This window comes from Elephantulus edwardii, unplaced genomic scaffold, assembly GCF_000299155.1.
Source record: "Elephantulus edwardii isolate Elephantulus edwardi_28Jun2011 unplaced genomic scaffold, EleEdw1.0 scaffold00044, whole genome shotgun sequence".
Classification (NCBI taxonomy): Eukaryota; Metazoa; Chordata; class Mammalia; order Macroscelidea; family Macroscelididae; genus Elephantulus; species Elephantulus edwardii.
Window position 1 is genome coordinate 1,044,106 of NW_006399794.1, and position 11,412 is coordinate 1,055,517.

General features: G+C 43.7%; 1 protein-coding gene across 1 annotated transcript in view; it reads right to left on the reverse strand.

Moving 5' to 3' along the window:
• TEAD1 (TEA domain family member 1 (SV40 transcriptional enhancer factor)) overlaps nucleotides 1–6,124 on the reverse strand; it is a 220,048-nt gene extending 213,924 nt beyond the window's left edge. The window contains exon 1 of the mRNA XM_006885406.1: nucleotides 5,881–6,124. Coding sequence (XP_006885468.1) covers nucleotides 5,881–6,037 — 157 coding nt within the window. The 5' untranslated portion in view covers nucleotides 6,038–6,124. The remainder of the gene's footprint in view (nucleotides 1–5,880) is intronic.
• Between the last annotated feature and the right edge of the window lie 5,288 nt (nucleotides 6,125–11,412).

An 11,412-nucleotide genomic window follows, 5' to 3' on the forward strand; every position in this document is an offset into this window, starting at 1 on the left:
TTTAGAGCTGTTGTGCATAGGGTCGCTATGAGTCGAAAACGACTCGATGGCACATAACAACAACAACAAAATGCATGAGAATGACTGTATATAACGCAATGTGAATGAAGAATAGTGTGGAACACAATGTATATGAACTTTGTAAGCAAATCAATAAGAAGGAAAGAAAAAGCAAATAAAAACAGGCAATAGCTTTTAAAATAACCCAAGTAAGTGGCTCTCAAGTAATGGTGCCCTATGTATGTCCAGGAGGGGCTTTGTGCCATAAGACATTCACTTTCTGAGATTACTTGGAAGCAAATAATAAATAAATAAATAACATTTTCTGAGGTGCCTCCGGGTGGGTTAGAACCCCCATTTAGTATCCCAGCACTTAACCCAGGGATTTACAGGTGGAAAAAAGGTAAGATCATAGTTCAGTGGCCCCAGAATCACTTCCGGAAGGCCTCAAGATCCTGGACAGTTTGAAATGTATAACCATTTCCTGGGGCCTCTGTGGATGTAGGCTACTTTCTCATTCCTCAGAAAAGCTTTGGGAGTGAGAGATCGTCTCACTAAAGGATGATCCTGCCTTTTCTTGATCAGTTGTCTAAATCAAAAAATCTGTTTCACCTGAATTTGGGGCCCACAGATTTCAGTCTCCATGCCTATACTGATTAACTACCGCACACTCGGGTTTGCTAGTGCACATGCTCCCATTCCAACATCCTTTTTCAGTTCTGCTACCAGCTCACTCAACAAGACCTTTATTCTCCTTCTGTCTCTTTTAAAGTAAGCAAGATGTCAATGCAAAGCTCTGTGCTCTCTTAACAGTGGAGGACTAACAACTACCTTCTTCATTACTTTTTCTTATGTTCACAATTCAGCTCACATGCTCTGAGCAGCAGCCCAGCAAGAAAGAATCTCTCCCAAAAACTATAGTAAGGACGGACCCAGAAGACATCCACACTCAAAAAGGGAAAGTCATTGTCCAGCAATTACTCTGATTAGACTGCCTGTAAGATCCTAGGATACTGAAATCTTCCAGACGTCCTCCTGGCCTCCATCAGGGCCAGCCTTGTGATCTGGGATCTTCCCCTCTGGGATATGTGAGATGCTTTTATCCTGCCAGCATCAGACCAAGTGCCTTGGACACTGGTGGCCAAGAACAGGCTTCAAAAGGTTAAGTGGAAGATGACCATCTTCAAAGAGCCCTAAGACTTCCCAGAAAGCTTTGGCTCACAGCCTTGACCTCAGGTCAGTGTTTCCTGCAAATGAACTTCATGAGGGCAGGGACTGTGTCTGTCTAGTTCACTGCTGAGTCCCTGACAACTCCTAGCAAGCATACTTACCAATTTGTTAAATTAACCTAGAATAACAACAGCAACTAACACCACCAAGGAAGCAACAGACATTCACTGGAAAGAGACTAAGTTCTGAAGTCAGAGAGAACTAAGTTTTAGCTGTCTCACACACTGATCATGTGCAAGCCACTTTGCCCCTCTCTCAATCTCCCCTTCTTCATCTACAAAGTAGGACGTGTTAAGAATCCTTTCAAAGGCCAATTCTTGAAAAAAGACATGCTTGGCAAAGTGAAGAGTCAGGAAAGAAGAGGAGGACCTTTAACAAAAGGGATTGACACACTGACAGTAACAGTAAGTTCATCAGAGATGATGAGGCTGGCCAAAATCATGTTGTTCATAAGGTTGCTAGGAGTCATAGGCAACTCAACAACATCCAGCAACAACAAAGGGCTGTTGTGCACCTGAGATGGAAGGTCGACGTAAAGCATTCTGCACAGTACATGGCAGAGAGCGCCACCGTGATTCAAATTCATTAACACTTACAGGCTACACTTTTTGTTGTGTGTCCAAACCCTATTCAAATATTGGCAGGAGAATTCCAGATCAAAGCTAGCTTACTTAAATTAATAATCCTTTAAAGTAGAATCTATCTTGACCCATTTGGCAGATCAGGAAATTGAGGTAGAATGTGGCCCAAATCTGGTATTTGGGTCAGGATCCCAGCAATTCCAGGACCCATCTGTTTAAGTACTGCACATCACTGCCTCTACAGCAATCAATCAGTCAATGACAGTTTCTGTCCCCTTGGTTTATTTGGGTGATATCTGAACACAATGCCAGACTGAGGTTTTCAGTTGCCACAGAAACACACTCAAGGGCTCTCATGATTGACTGCTTAGTTTTGTCATGTTTTTAACCCCCTGCTCCTCTGAAATCCAATTTCAGGTAAGTCTGCTGACTTTCCTCCCTCTTAACCTCCTGCTAGCTCTTCCTTCAGCATCTACCAGGGAGAGAGACATATCTTTTATTGAAAGGGGGAGTGATGGGGGGAAAGCTATGAAAAGGATTGAAAGGCCCAAGAAAGGGAGCAGCACTCACATGCTCGTGCACAAACTCCTACACATGTCATCAAAGGAATGGGTGGTTGTTGCTGTTGTTGTTGTGTGCACCCCTATGTACAACAGCTCTGAAGCCTGCCCTATCCTGAGCCAGTCTCACTGACTCTGACACACCTATCCCCATTTTCTCCAGTTACCAAATCAATCCATCTCATCTGGGGTCTTCCTCTCCTGTGCTGCCTCTCCACCTTTCCAAGCATGATGTTCTTCTCCAAGGAACAGTCCCTCTTGGTCACATGGCAAAGGAAGTAGGATGGAGGTCACTTCTAATTATCCAGAAGAACTGCTTACACATAAAGACGGTCCCTCAAAAACCAAACTCCTTGCCATCAAGTTGATTCCAACTTCCAGTGCCCTTACAGGACAGTGGAGAATGTTCTCCTAGTTTCCAATCAGACAACTTTATGGAAGCAGCCTGCCAATTCCTTCTCCTCAGAGTGGCTGGCGGGCTCCATGCAGCCAGCTGGTTAGCAGTGTGTGCCTGACCATTGTATCATGTAGGCTTCCTTGCGTGACCAAAGCAGATGCCATCTATCCACACGGAGCATAACTGTATCAAGTCCCACGTTCCCCACAGGCCAAGGCAGCATGAAGAACTAAGCCATCTTTTCTAAAGGCTCAAACCTCATCATAAAGAGAGCTTTCCATTTGTTCCCTCTATAAGATTGCATTTGCCCTACTGCCTCCCAGAAGGAAATTTCATTACTCAAATAAATCAATGCTGCACTTGACCTTGCTTCTCTAATGGCTGAAGATTAGTGACATCATGATGCACTCTACAAATGCTCAGAAATATCGGAACAATCCTCTCAAGTCAAAAACACTTGGTATTTCACTAAAAGGCATTCAATTACTTTGATTTTACTACATGGTATCCAAACTGCTTTCAATGTTTTCATTTACAAAACCCTTAGTGAAAAAGCATGCTCTCAGGACCTCAGAAATCTTTTGAGTTCTTATTTGTATCCTTATCCCTAGGACTAGTAAACGGCTCTAGGTCCACCCTGTGTAAATGTCTCCATCTCCAAGTGACTGGGACCCATCATGAAGCCTCCTAAATCAACCTTCTCTCATCCTCCAAGTCAGGAGGCAGGCCATAGGCAGTTCATAAGCACCAATAGCAGTTTTTTTAGGCTTTCAGGCTCCATCTCCCATAATCTTGCTACCGCTCATATTTCCCTTCCAAAGCAGCAACAGAAACAGAACTTTTTCATCTTGACCAAAGACCTAGAATAGGATGCTTTTTCCGGGAGGCAAAGGTAGCTGCAGATTGGCACAAGGCAGCAAATGGACCTTAGGATCACAATCCTGCAGGGTATCTACCCAGACTGGTGAAAAATCCACAATGATCAGAACTATCCATCTCAAATGAATTCTGTTTCCAACGTTGCTTACTCAAAGGGACTGTCTCATTTTAAATGAGGTGGTCACCAATAAAGTGAGGAAGTGAGGTGCTGATTTGATTTGAGGGGAAGAATCCATATATCAGGAGCAGGTATACTTAGAGTGCTGTGAATACGAGCTACCCTGGAAATTAAAAGACAAGGCTGCTCAACTAACACTATGTTTTATCAAATGACAGTTCATTCTTGTTGAGTATAAACCACAAAATTACAATATAATGAAATGTTAAAGTTTGAAGGATCCATTGACATTATCAACACTTTCCACCCTATTTATAAAGGAGAAAACGGAGATGCCAGCCCAAGGGTAGGACTGTCCAAGTTCAGAATTGGCAGACAACTCAAATCCAACGAACGGTTCTCAAGGCCACTGTTGCTTCTCCTCGCCTGAGGGCTCTGAGATCCAGTTACACAAAGAGTTATTATTACTATATGGTAATTTTCCTATGAAAGTATGTTTATGACTACTATCTTAAACGTAAAATCTCATGGGGGGAGGAGGCAAAACTGATGCTTACATGTGTAAGATAAGTGCCCCAAAGTCATCCTTCATTACATAACAGAAAACTGTCTTCAAAGAAATCTCAAAGATTAAAGCACTTTTCTTTCCCTTTAAAAGAGGGGGAAATTGCATTTCCAGGTGAGAAAACAAAACCCCAAAACAAAACACTCGGGCTGGAGAAAGCGAGTCAAGCATCCTTAGAAGCAGGAAAGATGCAGGGGGGAAACTGAGGCCTGAAACCGTCACCTTCAGCAGCTGGGATGTTACCTCCCAAGCCAATTTTACCAGACCAGTAGAGGCTTCTGTGGCTACGAAGGAACCCATGAGCACTTACAAATTCTAAAGGTTTGGGTTCTCTCTCTCTCTTTCTTCCCATGTGATACAAACAGGCTGAGAGACGCCAATGCTGCAGAAAGCAAAATTTCCCCTTGTTTCCATTACATCATCCATGTTGGAGAGGGGGAGGGCGGAGTGGGGGCACAGCTGGTGGCAGCTGCACCACCATCTGCTTTCTCCTTAGCAGTGTGTGCTAGTTTGAGCTGCAGCCTCCTATGGCTCCTGACAGAGGAGGCACAGTATTAAAGGCACAACACCCTATTATGGAAAAGCTTTCAAATTATTCCAAAATAAATCACTCCCATGCTAAGTTAACAACCTCAGGTAGGTTGCTGAGCTGGTTTTCTTCGAGTTTAGATTATCTGGTTGCAACTTTTTAGGTTCAGCTTCAGTCCAAACTCTGTCAACTCAGCATGTCCAATTAGACAAGCAGAATGGACAAGCAACCTCCTGCCATCTGTCTCCCAAAGGTAAGCAGCCAGAAAGTCAAGGTCCCTGGCTAGAAGTATTTATGCAAAGTATGGAGTCTGTCCAAAGGCAGCACACAGTAAACGAGAAGTCTCTGCTGTTTTCAGCACACCGAGCCATGTGGTCGGTCATTCAGTCTCACCTATCTTGGCACTCCTGGAGTTCCCTTCCAAACACACTGTAGGGAAGTACCTTATAGAATAGCAAAAGCACCCTATGGGGGTTAATACCTTAGCAAGGCTATTCAACTGCGAACTGGCAGCAAAGCAGTAAACTGGTGCTTTAAGAGTTCAAACAAACCCATGTTTAAGTTTTAGCTGGCCTGTATAAGTTGAGGGGAGAAGATCTTATATAACAATTTAGATTGTGGGCTGAGGGAAATAAAGAGATAGGGAAACTGCAGATTTCTACCCTGTGTGGTACCAGTTACCTAGAAGTGAACAGAAGTGTTTCATTAAGGAAAGTGTTTGCAGGGACTGGTCCCCACCATGCAAGATCTGCACAGGCCACTGAAAACATCTCTATTCTATAGGCACCTTGAGAACTCCTGATGTACTACCACTGAGCATATTAAATGTGAAAAAAAAACTCCAGAGAAGGATCTGCCAATGGGCCTTTGATCTAGTCTCCTCTTAATTGAGACTGAAGCCCCCAGAACAACAACCAAAATCTCAATAGACAAAGATCATCTAGCCCAATACAATCAGTGAATCTCAAGAGAAGGACAGCTGCCGCCAAGTATTTTAAAAGGGCATTGCAGGCCAACTTACCATACATTTTGCCTTCATCTGATAAGATGATTTTCCTCCTCCCACACGGTGGATAGATAGCCAGGGCCTCCTGAAAGCTCTGTTCAATGTCGGGGCTCCAGACTCCTTCAGCGTCATTGTCAATTGGCTTATCTGCAGAGTCACTCATCCTTTCCATGTTTTCGGCAGGGCTTTCACTGCCGCTCCAGCTGCTGGGCTCAATTTTGGCGGTTGGATTTTCCAAGCCGAAGCCTGGAGCCTTTTCAAGAAAACAGACCTAAAAGAAAAATCACAAGATAGCATGATAAGGACATGGTACCCACAAACATACTGCTCTTGTTAATTGTGCAAATTCTTTAGCTGTCAACTGTGCCTGGAGAAGAAAATATGGAATTCTAAGCTCCATGTGGCTTTTATTGTCGATGCATCCTTGCCAAGTCCTCATACAGAAACACAATGGCAGGCAGAAGTCAGATCATCTTTCCAGATGAGGAAATATATATCTGAAAACTTTACGCACTATAAGTTGCAAGTTTGCAATGAAGGATGCAAGAACCATTTACCAAGCACGCGAACGGTTACACATGTAGCTGAAAACCAAAAGGGTGGCAATTTCAATCGACCCAGAGACACCTTGAAGAATGGATTGGTGCTTTACTTCCAAAAAGATGATCCATGAAAAGCCCTGTGGAGCTACTCTGACACCCATGTATCGCCATGACTCAGAACCAAGCGTCAACTGGTTTTACTAGGTAACAGGAGCACTTTAGGGGGCCCTCGGGGCTCAGTCAACAGACAGCCGTGCTGCCAAGACAAAGGCCGTGCCTCTCTCTGATGGTCTGAATCTACCATTGGATCTGTGGAAGAAAGATGGGTAATCTTCTCCTATGCAATTTACAGTCCTCAGAAATTCAATGGACTTGGATGCAACTGTATGTCAATGAGAGGGTGGAATATTGCTCGATTAAAATATTTTTGGACATAAATAAGTGTATTTTTTAAAAAAACACACCAATAACAACAATACTAAACCAACCAACTCTCCTCATTGTGGCTGCATATCATTAGCACTGAAACATCAAAATCATCCTGATATTTTTAAGTCCAAGATAGAGGAATGATGGGAAGGAAAGAAGGAAGATTCTTAAACTAATTCTAAAGAGTAAGCAAGTGCCAACTGACTTGGACCTACAATAATACAGCATTTATCTACAAGGGTTTTCTCTGTAGAGTCAAGGTCTCTTGTCTACTCTCAACTCCCAGGCTCTACTCTCAAAGCGGTTCTTTCCTATTCCTTACCAGAGAACCTGCCATGTGAGGAAATGCTCAATACCCACATGGGGTCCTTCATCTCATAGACAACTCTGGATTCCTGGTCACATGATACCTGTGGGAGAGTCTTTCATTTCTTTTTTGTGAAGCCGTGAAGATTACAGAACTCAAAGAAATCTTTCTCAAATATTTATTCCCCTTAAATTATGCATGTAACCTAAGGTCATAAAGCGATAAGCTTTCAAAACAAATGTCAAACTGGCATAACACCAATGTGAAAATGATCTAATCCAGCACTCCCTGCTGTCCAGTGCACCAACATATCAATATTCCTTTGTTGAAAAGGCACTGGATTATGAATTCAAAGGTTTTCCAAAAAAAGGAGGGGAATAAGTGCTCCTGGGAATTAATCAAAAGGGGAGGAAGGAGCCTGAGCCGAGAGGGCTTAGTGGGCCACGGTTCCTCCCTCACCCAAGTCCAGGCAGCAGCGCAGAGGCGCCCGGGAGGGCAGCAGGTGCAGGCAGCCCCGCCCAGCGCCGGCCAGCTCCATGGCCCAGGGCAGCCACCACAAGCAATCTGTCTTCTCTCCTCCCCTCTCCCAACTGCGTCTCATTCCCCCGCCCTCCCCCACCTGTGTACAGCAACAGATACCGAGAGCAGAGACTCTGTGGCGCGTGAACATGACACAATTAATGGTGTAACTGGTGGGTGCTTCTGGCTCCTTCCCCGAGCATCTTTTCCAATTTGGAAGCACTTACACAGAAGGAACCCTCAGGTCATCTGCCTTTAAATGCAGACATTGATCCATCACTCAAAGAACTTGTCTGCAAAACACTCACCGCTTCCTACCATCACAGGTACATTTGCAAAAGACTTTTCAGAAATGCCACATACTTTAAGGTATAATTTATAGCACAATAAAGGATTTAATGCCTGACCCCCAGATGAACTCCACCATGCCTGCAGTGTGGGCCATCTGAATTCTCAAACCATGACACTTTTTCCTGGGAATCCAAGAGTCCTATAAAATTCAAGCCTAACCGTTCTACCTTAGAGACTGGTTTAGGTTTAAAATGGTTTAGTAGCAATATTATGAGACTAAAAGTGAACTTTCTCAACAATGACTATCCCACTTATTTGTTCTCAAACCTCTCTAAGCCCCACACACTGGATTATTACATACACACACATACACACCTCCCTCCCTCACCACAGCCTCCACAGGCCAGCCAAGTGCTGGTCGGTTCACAGCAGTATAGTTTTACTTTAAAACTTCAATGTTTCATCTTTCAGAACTAGATAGCCAGCCCTTTCTTACCAGGCCTCTCCGAGTGGGCTCAAATGCCAACATTCCAGGCAGCAGTTGTTGTTGTGTGCCTCGGGTCAGAACTCCCCAGGGCCGACCCTCCAGCGGGTTTTCTGAGGAGGCAGTTAATCACACAAGAGGAGATTTCTCAGAGAATGCATTAATGTTTACATCACCCAGAGACTCCAGAGCAGCTTAGGTTGGCTTTCAAAAATTAACGTATAATTAGAGAGCTTCAGAGACTCTAGCCCAAAGCATAACAATACCCCCTTCCTGAAGTGCCCTATGACCCATCTTACCAACCAGCCAGTCTGTATTTAAACATCATCAATGACAGGAAGCACTCCTCAGATTAACATGCAAAAATTCCTCCACCAACTTGGCTGAAGAGAAGACCTGGTGATATACTGGTTAATTTATGTGGCTGCTAGCCTCAGGGTTGGCAGTTCAAATCTACCAGCTGCTCCACAGGAGAAAGATGAGAAAGTGATATGCTCTTATCAACACTGCAAGCCTCTGAAGTCCTCTACCGCAGTTCTACTGTGCCCTACAGAGTTGCTATGAAACACAAATGACTTGATAGCAGTAGACTTTAAAAAATTATTTAGAGAAAACATCTCCTTGCTACCTACCCTCTACTCATCCATCCCTTGTGTCCCATGAAGGAGTTCTCCAAGCCATCCATGACGTGGCTGAAACGGCCCCAGACCCCTGGCTGGCTTCCAGACATAATTCACACATCATCCATCCCTCATCCTCATGAACACACTCTTTATCCACAACCTTTAATAAAGGACACTCAGGAGTGAACATAAGATCCAAAAGGCCACTAAGCTGCCCTCCCTTGAGAAACTGCTCCTGTATTCAATCTCCCCTGTTATATACTTGTGCAACTAACTGGCTTAGGAACTAAAACAAGAGTTCAAATTCATTCCTATTAAATTCCAGTCTTGTCAGTCTTAGCTGTGGCCTAAAGACAATTATAACCACCAAGCTTAGAGCCACCTTTGAAGTGCTACCACACAAGGGAGGGTGTGGCATTTCAGGAAAAAATGCTCATTTGATTCCTGCTACTGAATTGTTCAACTGCTCAGCAATGACATTATCTGCCTTTTAAGACACTGACAGCCTTGCAGGCCACCCCTTCAAGTCATCTCTTGGGCCTGAAGAGTTAGAAGTCGGTGGATGTGTGGAGCAAGCACTGCTTGCTTGCATTAATTGAATGCTTAGTAGCGCAAACATTCAAGATGCTCACGTTTTTATTCATTTACTGCAAAAAGAAGAACCCTGTGTCCAGGCTCTTGCAATGTGGTCAACTGGAACTCAGCAAGATGGAATTACCTATGCTGGACATGGGCCAGGACACAGCCCACAGAGTTATCCAGGCCCTGGGTTTTACAACCCAGTTGTAAGATGAGGCTCTGTATGGGCAAAGAGTTTCCGATCACACGACCAGCGCTGGCTAAGAAAGGCTCTCACACTGGATACCAAAATAGTCATTCTGGCATTATATCCCTCAGGTCCTTCCCAGGCCAGCTCAAAATCCACCTCATCCTGGAAACTGCTCTGCATTCAATGGCTCAGAAACTTTCAGCCTTAAAAAGATCATAAAAATGTATGGAACTGATTAATTATCATGCCAACTAATCTACATTGTTTCTGAATTTATAGCAACAAGCACCTATTATTAGGAGAATAAGATTTAAGCAAGGGAATTAGGCACAGGATATCTGTGCCTGTAGAGCTAAACCTCACCACTAAACAGGTCAGTCAACTTAGCTCAATTCAGTAAATGAAGAACAAGATTGCACTGGAGAACCAAAGAGGGAGGGATGTGTACCCTGAAAAATCTAACTGATCTGGGTTCCAAACCTGGTTCACCCACTATGCATGCAGCCTTGACTAAATTAGCCAGTCTCCCAGAAGCTCAGGTTTTCATTTGTAAAATGGACATAAGAAATTGATTTCAATTCCACTACAGAAAAATCATTAAGGGGACAGGGGAATTTACCCCACAGGGTTGTCATAAAGATCAGTGAGTTAATGAGTGAAGGTGTCTTGTCATCTGAAACACCATGAACAGACAGATGGTCATTTATTTTTAAGTCCACCATCTCTGGGCAGCGGCATGCACCTTGGACATCCAAACACCTACTGATAATGGGATGGCAGCAATGTGAAGGAGCTTCCCCTAATGAATCCCTTTGGGAAATCAATTGACAAAGAACCCTGTGACATAAGATCTTCAGATGACTAAATGGACAATTAAATCAGTGACAAATGCCTTTATTTCCAACACTCATCTAAATCTGAACTTATTTACAGGTTCAATTGCTCTCATACTCCCCTATGTTGGTGAGCTCAGGGGGAAGAGCACCTTTCACAGAACGCCTAAAAGGGAAAATATCTGTTGGTAGGGGCCATCAAGTCAACTGTGAATTATAGCAACTCTCTGAACAACAGATCTGAACCCTGTTGTGCCCCAAGCCATCCTGAGCACCTCCATTGTGCTCAAGTGCATTGTTGGAATCACTGTTAGTCCATCCTGTTTAGGATCTTCTTCTGCAGACCCTCCACCATTCTCAGCATGATGTCTCTTTCCAAAGACTGGCCCCTCCTAACAAGATGTACCAAGTATGTGAGACATCTGTGCCTCTCCTAGGCACTCTAATTGTACTTCCCCAAAGGCAGATTTGTTTGTTCTTCTGACAGTCTCTTCTCTAAAACCACAATTCAAAGACACTGATTCTCCTTCTGTCTTCCTTATTTATCATTCAACTTTAAGCTGTACAGGAAACCCCTAAAAATATCATAGCTTACATGAGGTATACCTTAGTCATTAACCAGACATCCTTGCTCTCTGGCAAACTATTAAGCAAAAAGAAAGATAAGTCTTGGTTTTCTAAAAATAAATATTGTTGTTGTTATGTGCCATCGAGTCGTTTTCGACTCATAGCGACCCTATGCACAACAGC